The sequence below is a fragment of the Pristiophorus japonicus genome, chromosome 2 (assembly GCF_044704955.1).
Source record: "Pristiophorus japonicus isolate sPriJap1 chromosome 2, sPriJap1.hap1, whole genome shotgun sequence".
Taxonomy (NCBI): Eukaryota; Metazoa; Chordata; class Chondrichthyes; family Pristiophoridae; genus Pristiophorus; species Pristiophorus japonicus.
The window spans coordinates 92,959,469-92,982,430 of record NC_091978.1 but is presented as its reverse complement, the minus strand read 5'-3'; the positions used below and the strand labels follow the sequence as shown (position 1 = coordinate 92,982,430).

Genomic DNA, 22,962 nt, shown 5'->3' with positions numbered 1-22,962 from the left:
TTTTTGAAAAATTGAAACACCATGCAAAGTCCAGCAACAAACATATAAGTTAGGTCCTGAGTGTATTAACTGAGTCATAAAAAGGTCAGGCACTAAAATAAATAGCTGTTTCAAAAAGTTATTAATGTAGATGATGATTTAAAGACATGTGATACTTGTGTTATAGATTGATGAAAGTCAACCTCAAACATCTAATTATTTATGCCATGTGTCTAACTGAAAATGCCCTATGATGTGAGATGTTCATGACTTGTGCTTATTTAAATACTCACTATTCTTTGTTGAAGCTCTGTGGCAGAACAGCTGAAGTGGGGAGAGACAGTCCAAGCCGAGGCATTTGACAGCGTCACAATTTATTTCAGTGACATTGTTGGATTCACTTCAATGTCTGCAGAAAGCACACCACTGCAGGTAATATATCGTTAATTGGGATCTATTTATCTTGCAGCCTTCTGTATTAGTACTAACATAACATTTCATTACAATTTCCATAAATGGTGTTACATAATTGTGTGATCATAAAGATCGATGTGAATCAGTCTGATTGGCACGAGAACAGCCCTGCACTACCTTAAGGGGCTAACATCAGACCTCTGACAGATACCACCATATTGTGCTGTTTACCATTTTAAAATGTACTCTCTTTCATTATTGATAAAATTAGACACACTTGCACAAACAGAAAAGGACTCTCCACTGTTTTCTGACAAATCATTCAAAGCTTATACTAAACTGTTGTTATTGTATCCATATTCATTAATTGGGCCTAGAACTGGATCAAGGAAGGAAAGGATATAATATGCACACTGCCACAAATTCAAACCATTTCAACACAGTCAAGAACTTAACAAATCAGTAACTTCTGTAGCCTGTTAGTAGCATTTCTGTTACTTAAAATATTTTGAGTAATCAACAAATTAACATAAATTGTACACTCTTTGAATTCATGTTGAGATAGATTTTCAACTTGCTGCCCAGGCGATAACTGGTGTTGCAGATCATCCGCCCATTATAGAAATCGCCTGATTTTCATTTCGATTGGAATTAGTGGAAATCAAAAATCAGGTGATTTCTATAATGCGTGGCCCTTTGCAACATCAGTTTTATGCCTAGGCAGCAAGTTCAAAATTTAACCTGTTGTTTCATAGAAGCGAAGTCTGGAATTTATTCCGTAGGGATGAGGTAATGTGATGCAGGAATATCTTCTGCCTATCAAAGCATGAGTGATTGACAGAAATTGACTTGGTTTCATGTTTTACAGCACTGATATAACCTGATGAGTGCGATTTAAGTGCCGACAGCAACTTCTTTTGATAAACCATGACTTGGAAAGATATTTAAATTTGTGATCATCTCAAGTCATGCAACAACAAATTTGTGCTAGCTCCATGACTCATTAGTGAAGGTAGTATTTGCGACAAAGATAAATCTCTTTGTGATTTTAATCCTTAGTTTAAATCCACATCTGGTAGTGCAGTTCAAGATGACATCTGGAGAGAAATGAGAGGCAGTGCATATTATATAATGGCTTATTAATTCATTCACCAGTCTAACAGTCTTCATAAGATAAAGATACATGCAACTTGAATTAATTTATAATGAAATTAGTTAATAAGTGGCTGCCATTCTATGTGAAAACAACAATGCTGTCTTCATAAATAACTAGGAACATTTTCTGAAAATTAATGACTGGCTGCAGCTGAACAATAAGGTACAAAAGAGACTTGTGAGATGGGTCCTAGACAAGATGGATCATAGGGTAGAAGTTAGTCCGCTGGTCGGTAGGGGCACAGTGTTCAGGAAAGACAAACATGCTCTAAAGACAGACCAGGTAGACACTGGCAGGGCATGTAAGGAGGTAAACCTACAAGAAGTATATATTTGATGGCTAGAAGCATTAGAAATAAGATGCCAGAACTCGAGACTCTTGTGACAAAAATAACTTGCATTTATATAGCGCCTTATATGTAATAAAACATCCTAAGGTGCTTTACAGGAGTGTTATCAAACAAAATTTGACAGTTGGTTACTGCGATATAGTGGGATTATTTGACCCATCGCTATATCTAGAGGATGTAAATTAATATCATGCATTCAGAAAAGAGTGGACAGAAAAGGATATGGTGTAACCATATATTTCAGCAACAGTTGGGAGGTATATGAAGTTGATCCTGTAGGTAGTGGAAACTACAAAACAAATTACTCTGGTTAGGTATCTAAAATATGAAAAAAAAACAAGCTAACTCTAGAAGTATGTTACAGACCACTAAGTTATAAGAAAAAGGACAATTTTCTTTCTGAAACAATGCAAACGGTATGTAAGAACACTAAAGTTATTTTAATGAGAGACATCAATTCAAATATAAAGCAGAAAAAACCAAGCAGTTTAGAGTCAGCATTGGTTAATGTAATGCATGACTGCCTCAGGACTCAGTGTGCAAGGTAATATGAGAGACAGTGCTCACCTTGACCTAGTATATGTTAGTATAATGGTTTAAAAAATTTAAACGTGCAACTAACAAGTCCTGCTCCAGAAAAATCTGGGCCACAAAGTTTTTATCCAGAAGCAGAGCAGATGATCCAACCTAAAGGAGAGTTTAAACTGATTGTGATCTAATATTTTCTTAGTTTCCATTGATGCAGCAAAAATGGGGCAATTGTTTCCAGATAAACCAAGTTTTGAGTGTTACCTAGGCTTAGTGGTAGCACTCCATAGATTCTAGAACGTTTCTAAAATTCCATAGATGATAGAATGGTTCCCGCAGATTGGAAGATAGCTAATGTAACCCCGTTATTTAAGAAAGAAGGGGGAGAGAAAACGGGGAACGACAGACCAGTTAGCCTGACATCAATAGTAGCGAATCAGTAGTGCGGGATCGTGGCTGAGTTTCTTTGGGTGATCGTGGTGGAGGTTCGGCGAATGTTTGGTGCGGAGGTGCGGTGGGAGATCATGGCGGAGGTGCGGCGAGTGTTTTGTGGCGGAGGAGTGGTTTAGAGATCATGGCGGAGGTGCGGCAAATATTTGTGGCAGAGGAGCGGCGTGAGATCGTGGCAGTGGTGTGGCAAATGAGGGTACGGGGCCGAGAAGAGCCAAGGGCCCAGGGGCAGCACGGGCCAGCCCACACTGCGATATGTGTGCGCACTAGTTCCGTGCAGCAGAGCAGGTCTCCAGTCGTCCTGGTTAACCCTTGCCACTGGATAAAGGCCTAGCTCTGTCAAGCCTGTGTGGTGGTTGATGTGCAACGGTCACCACACGTTTAAAAAATCCATGCACAGGCATCTTCCACCCTTTTAACTGGAGTTCAGGACTGGAATATCTGGTCCTTCATTGAAACATATGTGAACTCATGTGGAAGCAGGTCATCCTCGTTCGAGGGACTGCCTATGATATGTTAGTTATCCTGGCAATGTATAGAAAATGGAGGTTGTAGCACATCTGGCAGACAGCAACAACAGAATGGCCAAATTTAACATTGATCTGGGATTAAGGTGAAACAAGAACCAAAAGCAGGTATATAACTTTAAAAGGACTAAATTTGATGGAATGAGGGAACAACTGAAGCAAATTAATTGGAGGATTTCTAATAACATTATAATGAAAAAAAGGTGAAATGCGCTTGAAGGACTAAAGGTGGGAATGTAGGATAAATACATTACTAGAGTCAGAAAGCTTAGATTAAACAAGTGTCCCCTACAAAATCTGCAGGGAGAAAGTGAAAGGGATTCACTGGAATGACTGTAAGAACATGTGGAAATGTGTTAAAAATGTGATCAAATGGGAAGAGGAAGACTAGAAACAGCATAGCTGCAGAGGCAACATATAATAGTAAACCATTCTTTCAATAATGCAATAGAGAGAGGGCAGTCAGAGAAAAAGTGAACACAATGAAAGATGCAAATGAGCTCAAAACTAGATTGAGCACAGAACAGTAAATATTCAGAATGATTACTTCTTCCAAGTATTCATTAAGGAAGAGATAAGAAATACGCCTTTCTCAACCAGAAATAACCAAAGAAAAATTAGTGACTTGATATAAACAAGGCAGAAGTCATACAGGCTAAAAAGGGTTCAAAACAGTTAAATACCCACATAGATGCCATTTATCCCAGCCTTCTGAAAGAGCCAAGGGATGAGATTTGCAAATTATTGACAATATTCATGAGCCACTGGCCTAGAAAAATTACTTTTTAAGCTGCCAATATGGCGGTAGGAAATGCACACTCATTACGAGGTGGAACTGAGCCGCCCGCCATATTGGTAAAGGCCAATAATTCCGCATAGAGTGCCCACAGCGGAAACAGGCATTAGGGCATTTGCATATGCGTGCTAATGGTGAAAAGTAATTAGCGATGGAGGTGAAAACCCTGGAATCATTTAACAAACAAATGGGGCACTGGGAGGAATGTAAAGTTTTTCTGGATGGAAGATTAATATGGCTGTATGGTCTTTCTTATCTCTAATTATCTTGGAATCCCTATAGATACCACATGAGCAGATTTCACACCAGGGGACAGTGGAAACTCCACTTTATTGCACTTGTGAAAAATTTAGGCAGGGCTTCCTCTTTCCTCAAATAAACAGAGTTTTCTACTGTTGCTGATTTTATATCTTCTGTTACTTCTCAATTTGTAGTATACACCTGTACAACACTTCATAGCAAATTAAGTCTTCAAAATAATTATCTTCATTGATAAGCACCTGGAATTTCCATGGGAAAAAAAATGGCCATTTACGCCATTTCCCCAAAGTTATGGCATGCCTTCTCCCCTAAGTTATTAGTGAAGACCATTTAAGCAGACAGTGTAAATGAATTCAAAACAAAATTAAATACATTTTTAGAATGAGGTGGCCTGAGTAAATAACTTTCCGTAATATATTTTTCCTTGTAAAATTTGCTTTACTTAGATAATATCAAAATTTATTGTATTTAACAATTCTTATCAATTCCTTAGTTTGTTGATTAATTGTTTCAAAATTCAGCTATTAAGGAGGGTTTATCTTCTTGCAGGTTGTGACCTTACTGAATGACCTTTATACCTGTTTTGATGCTATAATTGACAACTTTGATGTTTACAAGGTATGCAGATTATATTTTAGCCCTACCATCTTTAAGTTTAATGATATTGTTCCAGATTTTGCAGTTGTAATGACGGCACAACTGTCAACGTTCGCCATCATTACTCTTTGAAACTGACAGCAACTTCTGACATCTGCACATGCGTAGTTAAACGCAGAAATCCAGAAGTTGCTGTCAGTGATTCTCTGCTGCTCCACAGTAAACGTCTTGCACTGTGTTTGTTTGCATAACTATGGCCCAGATTTTGCGATCAGCAGTGAAGTCCCCGCAGACGGAAAATTTTGAGGAATCACTGAACTGACATGAACTTCCCTTTTTATGCTGCAATATCGCTGTTAAAACCCCCCACCCCCCAAAAAAAAGTTAGGCCTTGTTCAATGAGATGTAACTCGACTTTTAACAGCATACTAAGTCATAATTACTGCTGAACCACTTCTTTGGCCCTGAAAAGCTAATTTTATATTTGTGCAATGTCAAAGTTTTCCATCATGATAAAAAAATCCCAAATTTATTCATATAATAAAAATTAATTTTTGAAAAAGTTTGTTTATGATATTAAAATTTTCACCTTAATCCCATATGTATGTACCAAAAAATGTTTTCTGTAAGCTTTATAAAAAGTGAAGGATAATCAGTGCACTTTACTTCCTGGTTTGCTGTCTGCGAGAATTCTTCAATGTGATTGGCTGCTTAGCCTGCTTAATGACATCACTGTTTCTGGGCAGTGGAGACCCCCTAGTCTTAGTGCCAGAATTAAATTAATGTCGGGAAAGGTAAAATCAATGCCACAGAGGTTGCTAGATCTTTGTGGGCAGCTTTCTTCGAGGACAATGGCGCGCGGTCACTTCACTGTTGAAAGCAAAATCTGGGCCATAGTTATGCAAACAAACAAACACTATGGGAGAAGTTTGCTGTATATGTGTGTTTACATTATGAGCAGCAGTCTACTTAACACTGGTTAATGTTTGTAGATTAGTTTTTGCTCATGTGATAGTTTTTCTTTACACTGTTTAATTGTGTTGAGAAATGCCAGCTGTTAATAAAATATTCCATTCCGTGAATACATTCCATATGAATCATATCTTAGTCGTACAGTTTTTCAAACTGAAAAAAAAATCAGACATATTTATTAAATGCCAAAAAGAGTGGAGCATGTAAAAAAAGAGTCTACAAAGAGAATTGAGAAAAAGTGATCACCACAACATATGTGGTGACATTTAGGCAAACAGGAATCTGCTCGCTATACATTTACTTCTACAAGTATGCGTGTTAAATTAGCTGAGCTAGCATCATGGTCATCTGGCTAAATAGAATCATACAGCACAGAAGGAGGCCATTCAGCCCATTGTGCCTGCCTGTGCAAGCGCTTTGAAAAAGCTTTCCAAATAGTCCCACTCCCTTGATCTTTCCCCATAGCCCTGTATTTTTTTTTCCTTTTTAAGTATATATCTAATTCTCTTTTTAAAATTACTATTAAATCTGCTTCCATCATCCTTTCAGATAGTGCATTCCAGATCATAATAACTCACTTCCTAAAAAATAAATATCTCATCTCCCTGGTTTTTGTCTTAAATCTGTATCCTCTGGTTACCGACCCTCCTGCCAATGGAAACCATTTGTCAAGTACGAAGGACAGAAGAAATAGGAGCAGGAATAGGCCATTTGGCCCTTTGAATCTTCTCCATCATTCAATTAGATCATGGCTGATCTTCTACCTCAATTCTACCTCCCCACACCATCCCCTTATCCCCTCATATGATATTTCTTAATATGCTGAAAACGATATGATTTATTATAGTAATGCAATGTCCTTTGTGACAGTCACTCCTGAAGTGGCTTCCAGATGATTTCTAATGTTTTGATTATACATGGCAAATAATATAAGATTAGTTTTCAAGGTGACGGTTTTGGGTCAGATCCAACAGTCACAGCTGAAGCTACTCTAATACAATTTGCCACAAGTATAGATGGTAAACAATTAAACCTGCCCTATTTACACTCCAGGCACTGATACAATTCTCTGGTCTGGTGAGCTTTATTTATGCACAGTGAAGCGCAAAGACCTGATTTCTGTCAAAATGAACACATGGATCATGATATATATAAATCAGTTTGGTCTGGAACTAATAATAAAGATATGGGAGATGAATTACAACACAGCAAAACCAATGTAGTGTGCATTTGCTGATGGCTCAGTCTGGATGTGGACTGACCAGGCTCTCTGGCTCATTCACTGTGCTGATCGCCAGGGCAGCAGAGGGGAACTATAGTTGGCCTAAGTAACCAGAAACTAAGGAAAGAAAGAAAATTTCAGCAATAGTTTCAGCTCCTGATTACTATTCAGTAACCCTTGCTGGATGGTATCGATTTTGGTGAAGATAGAATTAAGTTTAATGCAATTTCTCTGCATCGTTTAACATCTTGCTGGAAATCACTGTCTAAGCACACCATAAGGAATGGCCACTTGAGCAAGGTATTGGAGGGCTATCGCAGTGACAGAACTATACCCTAGCTTGATTCAGTATCTTCACTGGTGGAAGGGAGAAAATTGGAAACATTCAATTAACATTATTTTGCCAGATTTTGTCAACAGAAAAGCAAAAAAAGACTTTGTTTATATACTACCTTATTTCATGTCTCAGAAATACCTCCAATTCCTTCTTTGAAATGCATCAACTGTTGTTATGTGATGTGATTACACAATCACAATATCAATTATATCTGCTACTTAGCATTTAGTAACATTATTAAAGGAAGTTAAAAAACCCACAGGAAACCACATTGCAGTGGTCCTATAAGAGGCTTTTTATAGAATATATATGCTGAAAATCTTTGCACGATCTTTGACCCATCCTTTGTTGCCCATTTCCCAGGCGATTGTGTTCTGGTATGTGAAGGGTGGAGTGGGAGGATGGCACAGATGGGGATTAATGGTGTGTAGAAGTTACACCATGATAGAATGGGCAGGCTTGATTGAACCATCTATTTCTGTCCTTCATTTTATGTATGATTTTAAAGATTATAAAATTATGAAAAGTTTTAATACAATGAATAGGGAAATATTATTCTAATTGGAGAGAGTGTAGCGAGGGATCATCAATTTATAATTGTCACTTAGCGAGAGAGGTTAAGGAAAATTATTTGCAGAGAGGGTTACTGGAGCACAAAATGCTTTGTCACGGAATGGTTGAGGCTGAAACCATTGCACCTTTTAAAGGGAGATTGGATAAATATTGAAGCATGAGAGGGCTTTGGGAGAGCATAAGGCAGTCTGAATCATTTTGTATTGCTTTAGCAGAGGGCACAATGATTTGATGAATGGACTCCTTCTGTACTGTAAACCTCTACAATTCTATAACCCTGAATTGGTAGAAGCCCAGGAGAAACAGTGTAAATTGCTACACTTGCACTGATGTGTCTGGGAGTTCTGCTGATCTCCCGTCAAAATTACAGCTGGAGATCAAGATAACCCCAGTGGACTTTCACAGCCAAAGGTTCTACATTAACTGTAATGTTCCACTTTACTGCGCTAATAGAAAATAGGAAACCTCCCACTTTAAGTGGTTTAATTAACATGGTGTTTGTTCTCTCACTATCAGGTGGAAACAATCGGAGATGCCTATATGGTTGTGTCTGGGCTCCCAGTACGGAATGGTAAACTCCACACACGAGAGACTGCCAGAATGTCTTTAGCATTACTGGAAGCAGTGAGATCATTTAAAATACGACACAGGCCCAATGACCAGCTGAAGCTAAGAATAGGAATACATACTGGTAAATTATATTAATCCAAGTCACAGATCTCTGTGGGAATATTCATTTTTCCTTGATAGATTTCAGTATCCAGTTGCACTGATTGGAAATAAATTTCACCCAAACTCCACACATGTTTTAGGATTCTTCAGAGATTTCACTTTTGCTGTCTGCTCATAATGAATATTCACCTGGTGGGGTACTGAGCCATAATGACCATTGGGGAAAAATTCAGCATCGCCCCGTTTAGGGCGCGACCTTTTGAAAGCTGGGAAACTTAGCGGCAGATGCTAATGATTCCCAGCTTTTTCTAAATTTGGTGTTTGCTCTCCAGGAAGGAAGAGAAATGCTAAATCGTGTTCTCCACTTCCTTCCTGGAGCGCTAAAGGACACAGGCGGGGTGGTCGTGGTGCAGATCTGCACAATGGCCCGTGATCCGAGGCTCCTTCCCTTCCTTAAAAAGAAAGGCCATCACTGCAGGCTCTGCATTGGGACCAGTGAGCTGGTCCCCGACAGCAGCCGCGATCCGGCCCAATCAGCCCTAAGCATTGAAGCAGAGTGCCGGGTTGTTTGCAAATAACCATTTCAACAATTTTCCTACTTACCTTAGCAACCTCCCCTTTAACTTCCACCCCTGAGGCTCCCAGCCTCCTGACAACATCTCCTGCAGCTGTTGGTGATGTCGCCCAGCAATGATGCAGAGGACGGAACTGAAGTTTGGGTCCGGGGTACTATCGGGCGATGTGCACGGCGATTACGTCACGATCTCCGGGCGCAGGAGATCAGGTGCAACATTTTACTGCCACCGCAAATCTCTCGCCTAAGTTAGCGGGAGTTGTTCATTTTGCCACGCCCAGTCAGTAAGTCGTTAGCGCCACATTATTGCCCCCCTGAGGCGATAATGGGAGGCGCTAAGGAGGCCAATTTCTAGGCCTATGAAAGTCCTAGATTAAGTTCCTGTACTGTGCTGTATTAACTGATCTCAGCAGCGGTACGTTAAGGTAGTAGAATATGCCTAGAAAGGAGAAAGATTAGCCAGGGTCCCTAGTATGCCAAGACTCACATCTAAATTCAGAGAGGTTCCACAAGACTGCCAGCACCTATAAAACTCTACTCCAACATGAATCAATGTCTTTAGGAAAGAAACAAAGAAAATTAGAAATTAAAACAGAATTCTTGCTGGCATTTATGTTACTGACGTGAGCAAAACTTCTTCATTGCAACCAATGGTAGACATCTAACCTTAAGGGCTCTTAGTCATGAAGAAAGTTTCCTGGAGTTAAGGCTGTTCACTTACTGAAACAAAGGTTGAGAGTGGATATGATGGAGGCTTTTAAAACATTGAAGGGATTGGACAGTCTGATTGGGAAGATTATTTGACATCAATAGGGATGACAGGAATAAAAGGAAGATGTAAGCAAAGAGTTAGATTCAATGCCAGGAACTAGTTAATTACCCTCTGGAATAGACTGATGAAACATGTGCTGGATAAGGATTTCCTGCAGTCTTTTAAAGAGAACGTGATGAGAATATAAATAGAAGGGAGCAGTTGTAAATGCTAAATTTTTAATTAGCTGGGAGTACGAGGAGTTACTAATCTGGAGGTTTGTTTGATTGGCTTGGGGAATTGGAGAGGAATTTCCCAGCGTTTATCCTGCATTGGTTATAGGTGTTTCCTCTGTTTTTTGACTCTCCCAGGACATACTATGAATTATGGGCTTGGTCAGTGATATACGTGTTTGAGTAGGGTGCGCTTAATGGGCTTGACAGTCTTTTCCTGCACTTCTTTACATATGATCATGTGAAATAATGTTCATGAGGCATTTGATTTCATAATCTATAATGCAACCATTAGCACTGACATCAGTGAGCACAATGGTTTTCCATTGTCAGCTTATGCCCTTCCCAAAGTTTTTTTCTGCTGGTTTGTAACGGAGTGATTATTTGCACGAACATGGAAGCAGAGCCTAAACACTGTCCTATCCCCACTGGAGCCGCTCATGTGCACCCAATGTTGGTGCTACGCCTTGTCCGATTGGAGAGAAAGCAGTAGGCCTCGGGGTGAGAGTCTGGCTGTGAGGACCAGACTCGGGCTCTGCAGCCGCAAGTCTGGAGCGTCAATACCACTTAATGTCTGTGTGGGTATTTTTCGAGTGATTGTTAACCCTGCCACCCCTGGGTGCAGATGCCAGGCCGAAGTTTTGGACTGTTTGTACTGCACGTGTTTGGGGAGAAGATCAGGAGATCGGAGACAGGAGGAAATCGGAAGGGGGAGAAGAGATGGGATTGGAGGGGGAGGGGAGAAGGTATCAGATGGGGGGAGAGGTGGGGAGGGTAGAGGGGAGGGGATCAGAGAGGGAGAGGGGAGGGGATCGGGGGAAGAGGAGAAGGTATCAGATGGGGGGAAAGGTGGGGGGAGAGAGGGGAGGGGGTCAGAGGGGGAGAGGGGAGGGGATCTGGGGGAGAGGGGAGGGTATCAGAACGGGGAGAGGGGAGGATATCAGAGCGGGGAGAGGAGAGGAGCTTGGAGGGGGGAGATGAGCAAGAGCTTGGGGCGGGGCGGGGGGAGTGCGGGGAGAGAAGGTCAGGAACCCGGGAGAGGGAAGGTCAGGAACTCAGGAACGGTTAAATATCAGGAACTTGGAGAGAGGGACAGTCAGGAACACAGGGAGAGAGAAGATCAGGAACTCAGGGTAGGAAGAGCATGGAGGGCATAGTGTGGATGGGGGAAGAACATGATCTAGGTCTAAAGTGGAGGGGATGAGAGCGCAAACGTGATCCAGTAGGAAAGACAGATCACGTTCTCCCCACTCTGTTAAACATGGATCATGTTCTTCCAAACCGAACCCCACCCCCTTTACACCTGCACCACATTCTCCCTCTCCTCTTCACCAGACCTGATTGATTTCTCAGAAAGTCCGGCTCGTATGCGGCAAGTGACATCATCGGACTCGATGAAATCCGGAAGTCATGACACTGTCATTATTCACTTCGTACCCAATAAATCTGTTTACAATCTGTGATCCACACAAAATGTACCAACATATGCAGGGGGGTGGAGGGGGGGGGGGGCGGAGTGGAGGAGTAGGTCAGGAATCTGCTGGGTGGGGTGAAGGTCTGGAACTATTGAGGGGGGGAAGATCAGGAATTTGTTAGATGGAGGGGAAGGTCAGGAATTTGTTGGCGGGAAGGAGGTCAGGAATTTGTTGGTGAAAGCGAAGATCAAGAATTTGTTGATGGGAGCGAAGGTCCTAACCCGAGAGGGTGAGCCCTGTCTGTTCTCTGAAAGCAGTAGTGGCTGCCTCAGCCTGGCTTTCACAATGGATGAATCAAATTACACATTAAAACAATCTTGATTACTCTAGTAGGCAGGATGTAATTACACATTCCAGGCAAACTGTTGGGTGTGTCTTGTCCTCCAAGGGGACCAGTCATCTGGTGTTGCAAATAGTTACAGCTGGTCTGCTATCTGTACCTGCCAATTATTCTTTCAGTCCTTTGTCAGCTCTGCTTTATGCCTTTGGTAATCTTCCCATACCCCATTCTATCACTACAAATGCTTCTGTGCTGCAGAACTTGCTTAATTGATACTTTAGTGCAGCCTCAACAACACTGGAACAATTCTGTATGCCAGCGGGAGCTAACGGTGTTAAAACTGCATGAGTGGTCCAGATCGGCAGACAGAGTGAGCAGAATAAAATGGTGGACCCAACACCAAGTGCAATTTACTGTTGCCCCAGAAGCAGAGAGTCTCAATGTCTCCAGAGGCACACATGCCATTTTATTTATAGTGTTTCACTGCATCCAAAGTCAGGTCTATATTTAAAGGCAGCATTACAGTATAAATGGGATTTGAAACTTCAGTTTCACCTGGGGATTGAATTGCGATGTGGAATTAGGCAAACTGTGAACAAGAAAACATGCATATGGAGGTATTTGAGAGGAAGAAAGACTTTTTAAATGATTCATTGTTTGTCACTGTTCCAAAAGGATCCACAGTAAAACCCTGGTGTTCAGTACTTCTGAAAAAATTGCTTAAATGGTATGTACAGTTAAGAAATAATTAGGAAAACTTTTTTTTTCTTCCTATCAGGTCCAGTGTGTGCAGGGGTTGTTGGGTTAAAAATGCCACGTTATTGTCTATTTGGAGACACAGTTAATACAGCATCCCGTATGGAATCTACTGGAGAGGGTAAGTGGTTGCTTTTCAGAAAGAATAGATAAAAGTTCTGCATTGATACCTATTTATATATATATATATATAATATATATATAGAAAACGCAAAATCTTTTATATTTAGCAAATTAAATATTATTTGTGACATCTAAATATTATTATAAGAAGGGTTTCACTATCAAAAGCCAATTTTGTCAGTCTGACTGTATTAGGACATTGAAATCTTTCCATTATGAAAGGAGTTTGATTCTAAAAGAGATTAAATGCAATTGATTCTAAACTGAGTTGATTTACTCCTGCAAGAAGAAAAGTATAAGGGGTAATTAATCGAAGTTTGCAAGATATTAAGGGGAACTGATAGGGTAGATAGAGAGAAACTATTTCTGCTGGTTTGAGAGTCTAGGACTAGGGGACATAACCTAAAAATTAGAGCCAGGTCTTTCCAGAGTTACATTAGGAAACACTTCGACAAGCAAAAGTTGGTAGAAGTTTGAAATGCTCTTGCGTAAATGCCAATTGATGTTAGATCAATTGTTAATTTTGAATCTGAGATTGATAACTTTTTGTTAATCAAAGATGTTAAGGGATATGGGGCAAAGGCGAGTATATTGAGATAGGTCACAGATCAGCCATGATCTCATTGAATGGCGAAAAAGGTTTCAGGGGTTAAATGGCCTACTCCTGTTCCTATGTTCCTTGTCCACCTCGACCAATCCTTCCATGGTCCCAATCACCCGGCCATTGTAAACTTCTCCAGCCCCACTTCCATGCACATACCCCTCACTTTTTCAACTCTTGCCTACTGTGCATTCCCTGCTGCTTTGTCTGTACTGCTGTTGGCAGAATGCTAGCCATCTTTCCCCCACACTCTGTGGCTCTCTCCCTTAAACCCATCTTGCCACATCCCTTCCATCCCCAAAAGCCTCCTCACCTTTCGACTGTGTAATTTTTCACGATTTCTTGACCATTTTTCCACTGCAAGGATTTCAAAGTGAATTACATTTAAATGCAGAAAATGCAGGTCCGGCAGCGGAGCGAGAAACAGAGTTTTTACATTTAAGTAAAACTCTGTTTTCAATTAAAGCGGTTCACACAGGGATAGAATTCTCCGTACTGCCATATACTGCAGCCGCTGAGACAAGAAGGAGTTTCTGACCGTGGATTTCCTCAGAGCTGCTTGAGCCCCATCACCATATGAGAGTTTCCGCTGCACTTCCAGTGAAGTCATAGCGGTGGAACAGAAGCAGCTCCGACCAACCTATGTGGGCATTGAAGATGTATTTATACAACATTCAAGGGCAACAGTTGACTTGTTATCTCAGCTCAGCCTCCTATTAACACTGAACCCAAGAGAAATTTGCTACTTTCAGCGACGTCTCTTAATTCCATTCCCGGCACCTTCTACAACCCCTCGCCCTCGCCCCCCACCGCGTTCCCCCTAACTGTGAAGAGCTTTGGGATATTTTGCTATGTTATGCAAGTTGTCATTCATTATTGCTTGCGCCTGCCTCCATTTATACGGCGGCGAATTGCACGGCATGCCTGTGTCCCATCTTGGAAGTGGGACACTTCAGTGTGATATTTAAATCATACTCACACAGTGCAGTTGCCAGCAAGGCTCCCCAGGGTTCGGAAAACCCGGCAACAAAATGAAGATGAGAGGTGCCGGCTGCAGAAGGTCAATGCTTTTTAAATCACTCCTTGTGAGCCAGGAGCAGCAGGAGTGCTCCCCCGGCCCCTCAAACAAACCTTCATCCGATCGCGACCTCTCCTTACTGCCGTGATCGGCTGACTGCCCCCTTCAATCCGTGATCCTGAGCTCCCTGTCGACCATCCCCACCCCCTTCAACCTGCAATCTTTCCCTCCCTCCCAATTGCCGGTCCGACCCCTGCCTCCAATCTGTGATCTTTCCCGATTGCCTGACACTGTCCCAAATGCTCCCTGGCTGCGGTCTTCTGTCGCTGGTTTTCCCGCCTAGCAGCCGGCTAGGCCTTTCAATCTGGCTGGCTGCCGGGAGGGAAACAGAATTACAAAATGATATTCGGCAGGACCTCCACATCCACGGAATTTCTGCCCCCTCCCCACCTCCACTACTGCACTCCACCGCTCCCTCCCTGCCTCCCTGTATATATCGGGGCCTTTCTGTCTGGGGAGCATTGCTGCAGGAGTACAGCTGAAAGGATCCCTCCCTTGTGAATTGACATCCTGTTGATTAGCCCCAAAGAGCACTGTTACTGTTACATACCCCTTGCAGCAAGTAGCTGAAAAAGAAACCACAGATCACAGATTTCCAGCATTTTCTGTTTTTATTACCACAGATTTAGCTTCAGCAACTTACGCCGTGTGCAAATTTATGAACAATTTTTTGCAATAACAAGAGTCAAAAGTGAAAGTTCTAAAAGAAAACAAACATTATTTTTTATTTTTAAATGTGTTAGCAGTTATATCTGTGGCATTCATTGGACTAATTTACAAGCTACAAACAAATATTAGGACAGCCAGTCCCAGAAATTGACTTTGAGTACTGTACCCTTGAAATTCAATCTTTAACTTTATGTGGCTGCACGAACCCTCTGAGGCCAAATAATAGTCCAAGCTAAGTTAAACCCTTAAGCTAAACAGTTCCTGAAATTAGAAACATATAAAGAATTTGGCAGTAAAACTTAATACCCAACAGTCAATTTAAAGAAAATTCAGTCTAAATATATTTTTGTCTTCATCCCGCCGTTAACACTTTACCTCTTTATTTGTTAGCATTGAAAATCCATGTATCTTCAACGACCAAGAATGTTTTGGATGAATTTGGAAGTTTTGAACTGGAGCTCCGTGGAGATGTTGAAATGAAGGTAAATTTCTATTCAGCACAACTTTCACAATCATGATCATGATCCTATCATTGCTTTTATTCTAGAATATGTTAAATATTTAAAGATTTAAGCAAAGAAATTCTGTCGGGGCTGGGGGTAGAGTGCTCACAAAAAATGTAGCAGAGGAGCTGGAATGTGGGATGGAATACTCGATTATTCCCTTGTTACACCATTACACGCTCAGGTACCTGCCCTAATTGTTTAAATGACCCCATGCCTGGGATATTGGATTGGGTAATGGTCAAGTCAATGTGATGGACAAAGTCTTTGTCCTGCTACAGTTCCAGCATTGCAACAGCGCGCAGACTATGTACCCTTTAACTTCAAAACACACGTTTCTATCCTGTAAATAAGAAACATTTATCTTGGGAACTATATAGCTGTGCATTATTCTACGAAAGACTTAAAAGTAACAAAAAATATCTCGCCCCATTGCTCCAGCAGTCGCTGGGGGTAATTTTCATCTTTACCAGTATTGGCCGTCCACTATAGAACCCACCTTTTTTCATCTCCAATGAAATAAAAATCGTATGGTTTCTATAACAGGTGGGTGATTCGACCCTCAAGTTTACCACCCAAGCAGTGAAGATGAAAATCACTCCACTGAGTAAAACCAGGAAGGACCCCAAGGTTTCCAGACCTCTAGTTTATGATGAATTGGCCAAGTTCAAACCTGGGGAAAATACAGGCATTGCAAGCGTTCTCAACTTTGCAAAGCAAATGAGAGGAAAATTAGGCAGGCTGCTGATTGTTTTCCATTGATCCCAGCTGGCAATGAACGGGTATTGGTGAATAGTGCACCAATTCTCACTCTGCAGGTTTGACCATGAAGAATGGCCACTACTGGAGTCCCACCACCACACATAGAACTGTATTCCAACATAAGTTGCCACCATCAGGAGAAAAAGGTGCGGGGGTAGATAAAATTCCACAAATTAAGGGGCGGTAGATCAGTGTTCCCTGTAAGCTATGCTTTGGTCTGCATGGCCTGCGTGGTCCCTTTAAATTTCGGCACATGTGCAGTATTTACAATGGAGAAGTCAGTGAGCGGCCTGTGCGGGTCCTTTCCCATTACTGCGTGACCGCGCAAATTAGAGAGAACATTGGGGTAGATTCTCATCCTCACTTTTTGACAGGAAACGGGAGGTAGCGATTCAACAATTGCAGGACACTACTTACCATTTTCTTCACGCCACGTCTGGCTCACCATGATTTTGGAATATGCTGGGAAAAAGGCAAGCAGCACTCACGGCCGAAACAAATTAGGATCCTACACCATGAAATACCAACCGGCAGAGCATGCGTTTGCGTACACTGAGCCCAGTGGCACTGGACATAGAGCGGCCGAACTAGTTGTTCTAAAAGGGCACTCCAGAAATGCGACAATAAATCATGCAACTGATTTTTGTAGAGCCAGAGAGGCATGAATGCTTCTCCTGGCCCCATCAAACAAAACCTTCCCACACGCTGTCTTACTTCAAGCTCGGCTCTGCAGAGGAACTGACGGATTTCCCGCTTCCCCACCAATCGGCGAGTTGCCAATCGGCACTTGTTGTATCATAATGAGGTTCGACCATGAAAATAGCTTCAGCCTCTTGCTGGTGGTGATCAGGTGGGCAGTGCAATCGCTTTGTCCACGGTCCACTCGATGTACAGCTAAACCGAAAGTCACTCCCAAGATCTCTCCAGTGGCATTCATGACAATAGCTGCACAACTCTTTATCACTCATTATTTAGTCAAATACAACAAGGTAAATCTTGTGAAGTGAGGCCTCCAGCACAGAGCCTTGCAAAATTTACTCCAATGAATATTCATGACAAGTGGCCTCCTTTTTATGGAAATGCAAATTAAGAGAGTTCCAAGTGCATTACTCAACACGTTTTCTACTCATAAATCACCTAATCCAGAGAGGATGAATGACATTCAAATGTCACATAGCTGGATTACTATTAAACACCAGAATTCAACAGAAATATTTAACGATAAGATTATATAAAAACTACTTTAAGATGTGTCAGTCATTTCTCTAAGAGTTTATAGAATAATAGTGGTTCTGTCCAGTGTTTTGACATGGAGGATTCAGCATGGCTTTATGACCCAAGGCATTAAGACTTGCTTATGGTCCCAAACACTGCAGTAATATATTAGTAGCTTCTTATTCTATTTTTAAGTGGATTAAGATATTTGTAAGACATTGACTTTTTGGGCCATAACATGCCAGAATATTCTATGAAGACTAAGCCATTCATAGACAGTGGGGGAATCACAGCCAGGCCCAATCCTGTCCTCACATGAAATCCACACATGTACCTTTGTCACAGGTCACTGGATAACAATCAGAAACAGAAACCATGGCCAATTCTCCCCTCCTTGATCATGCAGCACTGAGACCAATTATCATGCTTTTTGAGATCAGCTATCAGATCGGCTTGGGACCTTCTTGATCTGTGTGGTTCAGTTAATCATGTCTTAAACAGCTGAATCATTGGGGAAACCACTTCCAGTTTTTTTTAAGGAGTATTAACTGGTTTAGCAAGGACTCTGCTCTCCATATGCTGTACTATATTCTTCCATTTACTGGTCTAGCTTCAAGATAGTATTTTTCTTTAATTGTCCTCCACTTCTGTGTGCATACTCTAATTACATTGGTTACTTGCATCTCTGCCATCCATGTCTCTCATATTTTAATCTCCTGGGATCATGTCTCTTCACAATTTTATTTTCAGCAATTGAAATGAAATTCAGTTCTTCTGTAGGACAGATTTGCTTCTGCCCTGACCTGCAGATAAATCCACTCCCTCACAGTTGTCTGTTTAAGAACTGACAGAGCTGATGCAGTGAAGGAAAACAAATTGAATGTGAATCATGATTTCATTCCGTGCCAGTTGGTACCTTCTGGTGCAATAACTAAGGAGTAGCATTAACAATTGACTGTTGAGATTGCAGTGGGCTGGATAGTGTCTTCTCAATTATAGATACAGGAGAAAGGAAAATAATAGCAGCTGAGAATCTGAAGGAGAAATGAGGAAAAATGCAACAAGGAAAAATGTGTTCCTTCCCTCTATTTGTAATAATGGCAATTTATAATAATATTACTGTCAATACAATTTTGAATGACTGCACGCAGACCAATATTAGAGAAACACTCCAATTGCTTCATGTGTCATTGCTGACAGATGCGTTTATGCTGGTTGAATGAACAATATGGATCAGTTGGTTCCAGAGAAAACTGAGGTAAATGTATCAAATGTAAACAAGTAATATGCACAATCAGATCATAGGGGAATCTCACCAATTTTAAAAAATCACATAAATTGACAGTGTTGAAGAAGTAATTAACCCCGAGCCGCAGATGTGGCGCAGACCATTCAGCAGTTCTGAAGGGCCATATATGCATATTAATGATCTGAACTGCTAAGATCCTAATAGACTCCTTCAGCTCACTGCTGAAATAAAGTGTTGGCTCAGTTCCCAGTTTCCATTTTGGCATTACAGATAAACAGCCGACTCAAAATCGATGCAGTCAATCAGAGTTCACCCGATTTATACTTTCTGAAACACATTATACCAATGTGGAAGAATTCAGGTTCAGGCATTTCCGGCTCCATTACATTCAGATGCTTTCAATCAAGGCATCAAAGACAAACTGCCAAACACTTAAGAATAGTAACTCAAAATAAGGATTACTGTAAGGAAGCAGAATAAAAAAAATCTGACCAGTGTTCTCATGAACCATTTGAATTACCAGCTACAGCTACAGTTCATTGGGCTCAATTTTCCCGGGTCATTTGCGCCATTTTCTTGGCGCGCGCTTTTTTTTGGCGGAAGTATTTAATTCAAAGTTTCCCCCTGGAATCTGCGCCGATGTAACTGCTTTAGTTACGATTTTTCTAGGTTAGGTTTTTTTGACGTCATGTCTGCGCCAGTTTTCATCATTTTTCGCAGTTTGCCCAAAATGTTTTAATCCTAGGTCAGTGTACCTGGCCACTCCCGAAAAACCTTTTGGTGTGTTAAAAGAAAGCAGCGCACATTGAGAAATCGGCGCAGAAAGACACCATTTTCATCAAGTTTTTGGAGGGAGTCAAGAACACTTGAATTATCCACAATAAAGTTCAATTTTTTTTTACCTTTCAATGGAGTACATGGAAGTTTCTTGGATTTCTGAAATTTTCAGTCTTTTTTTACTCACACGCCACCACCGAGCGTCTTCAAGCAGCGCTGGAGAGCCGTAGCTTCGACCATCAGAATCAGCCCCGCACCTGGACACAGAGGCTCAGGGCTCAGCTGGAAAACACCCGGGAGGGGGGTGGGCGGGGGGGGGAAGGTGGCGATTGAAAGGCTGCTGCAGAGCTCGGGGAGGGAGGTGCTGATCAAAAGGCTGCTGCACTAGGCACAAGACTGCAATGAGTTTGGGTTTGGGGGAATGGGGGAGAAGGGGAGCAGTCACACGGCTGCAATGAGTTTGGGAGAGATGGGGAGAAAGGGAGAAGTCACAAAGCTGCAATGAGTTGGTGGGGGGGTGTGGGGTGGTGGGAAGAGAAGTCCCAAGACCTGGGTGTGGTCCATCCATACAGACCTTGGGAAGAGAGAACAAAGAACCTGTCCTGCCTGCCTTCCTGCCATTTTGAGCTCCTTCCAAAGGTTAAATTTAACTGGGGGCAATACTGACAATGCCATACCTTGTGCAAGCCTTCTGCATCATGGTGCTACATAGGAGACAATTGATTCAACGTCATCACATGAGGAACATCAGAGCCCGTAGGGTGCTGGGCGGGAGGTCTTATCCACCTCGAGACAGGCGTTTGTACCTGCACCTAAGTGATGCAGACTGTGTCAGAAGGCTGGGTTTCCGCAAAGAAGTTGTAACTGAGATCTGTGAGTTGATGAAAGCAGACCTGCAACCTAAAAGCGTCAGGAGGACTGCTTTGTCAGTTGAAGTGAAGGTTACAGCTACACTTTCATTCTATGCCTCAGGAACGTTTCAAACTACAACTGGGGATGTGTGTGCCATTTCTCAACATGCAACACATGTCTGCATTCGGCAGGTGACAGCTGCACTATATGCCTGGAGGAATGACTACATAAAGTTCCGCATGACCACCCAGGCAATGCGTGACAGGGCTGTGGGCTTCTCCAGGATTGCTGGCTTCCCAAAGGCACAGGGCGAGTGCCTTTGGAGGATTCCGAGATGTACAGGAACAGAAAAGGCTTCCACTCCATTAATGTACAGCTCGTGTTGTGACGACATGCATCGCATCATGTCAGTTGATGCAAGATACCCATGATGCATTCATCCTACGCGAGAGCATTATATCTGCCATGTTTCAGCAGCAGCCAGAAGGGCAGAGCTGGCTGCTGGAAGACAAAGGGTAAAGGGTACAGCCTCGCCAACTGGCTCATGATGCCCCTACGGGTAACCCGGACGGAAGCTGACCGGGAATACAACATGTCGCGACATGCAGCATCATAGAACCATTGGCATCTTGAAACAGTGTTTTCGATGCCTGGACCATTCCAGAGGCTATTTGCCTCTGAGATTGTCGGTCAGTTCACTGTTATGTGCTGCATGCTGCATAACTTAGCCATCATGAGACAGCAGCAGCTGGTAGTAGAAGACCCACCTATGGTGAGAGTGGCTGATGATAATGATGAGGAAGATGCAGATGATGAGCAGGAGAATGAGGAAGCCATGCAAGTACCTGAACACAAAGCACGACGGCGGGCCATCGTGCCCCTTTAACGATTACTTGAGCCTTGCACCAGCAGCTCATCTGTGAATGCTTTGCTGCCTGAAGGCTCAGCGACAACTATTCCACATGGACCATGTTTACTGTTTGGACCTGTTCCATAATGTTGTGTTGTGTTAATGGAACAAATAATGTAAATGATTCAGTTTTAATGAAAAATATATTTTATTCAAAAGTTTAACAAACAGTTCATTGTACTTAACTTTAATAAAATTATTCTTGTATCAAACTTTAAAGTTTATAGTTACGATCTCTTATAAACTTTAAGATCACTTACAAACTCTAACATCACTTAAAAACTTTAGGATCACTTACTAACTTTTAAACTTATAAATTTACATCACTTACAAAAATCTTTTAAGTTGAGAACAACAGTTACAACAGTAACAATAATAATAACATCAACAACAACAGTAACAAAGAAAGGCTGCACCCATTTCTCCTCCACCTTATTCTGAGACCGCCCGCTGCGCTTGTTCTTGGTGACTTCACCACCCCTTCCCTCAGGCGGTGGCACAATGTTTCTGGGGTTGGTACCAAGCTTATTCTTTCTATGATCTCGGGTCGTGCGCACCTGTTGGGGTGGGGTGGGGGGGGGGGGGGCGGCGGGGGCAGCAGGCAGCAATATGAAGGGCCCAGGCGGCAATGTGGAGGGCCCGGCTTGGGGCTCCTCAGAGGCTGGTCTGGGGACTGGAGTGGGAGTGGCAGTTGATTCTGTCAATGGGCGCGGGGTCTGGGTGTGTTCCCTTATTGCAGCAGCAAATTCCAACATGCTGTCCCTCATGTGCCCTGATAATGTCTCAATGACCTGCAACATTGCCTCCTTCATGTTGAGCAAAACTGTCTCAACTACCTGCAACATTCGCTCCCTCATGTTCAATGATAGTGTTTGCACCATCTCTGACATTCTTTCCCTGATGTTCACTAACAGCGCATCAGCTAACTGTGACATTCCCTCCCTCATGGTCACTGACATGGTTTCAGCTGACTGAGATATTCCCTCACTCATGGTCCCGGACATGGTTCTCATTTCTCACGACAGTCCCGCTGCCTCATCACCCCCGCTATTGATGGTATCCTGGTGTGATCACGTAAGGTCAGTGCTCTCCCCATTCATTGCCATCATCTGAACCACATCTGTTAGATCCTGCACCTCAGGAGAGCGCAGTCGAGCTCTCCTTCCCCTCCTCACCCTGGGTGTGGCTCACACCCCACCACTGGGACCTGCAGCCTCGGAAGGTGGGGCGCTGGGTGTGCCTTGCTCAACCACACCACTGGAACCCATAACCTCGGAAAGTGGGGCCCTAGGTGTGCCTTGCTGCACCCCACTGGAATCCT

At 42.3% G+C, this 22,962-nt stretch overlaps 1 protein-coding gene across 2 annotated transcripts in view; it reads left to right on the top strand.

Moving 5' to 3' along the window:
* npr2 (natriuretic peptide receptor 2) overlaps positions 1-22,962 on the top strand; it is a 255,740-nt gene that overhangs the window by 215,944 nt on the left and 16,834 nt on the right. The window contains exons 17-22 of one of the 2 annotated variants that reach the window (XM_070868405.1): positions 288-411; positions 5,010-5,078; positions 8,678-8,852; positions 12,925-13,023; positions 15,764-15,855; positions 19,054-19,111. In XM_070868405.1, coding sequence (XP_070724506.1) covers positions 288-411; positions 5,010-5,078; positions 8,678-8,852; positions 12,925-13,023; positions 15,764-15,855; positions 19,054-19,110 — 616 coding nt within the window. In that variant the 3' untranslated portion in view covers position 19,111. The remainder of the gene's footprint in view (positions 1-287; positions 412-5,009; positions 5,079-8,677; positions 8,853-12,924; positions 13,024-15,763; positions 15,856-19,053; positions 19,112-22,962) is intronic. The other variant, XM_070868404.1, reaches the window with a different exon arrangement.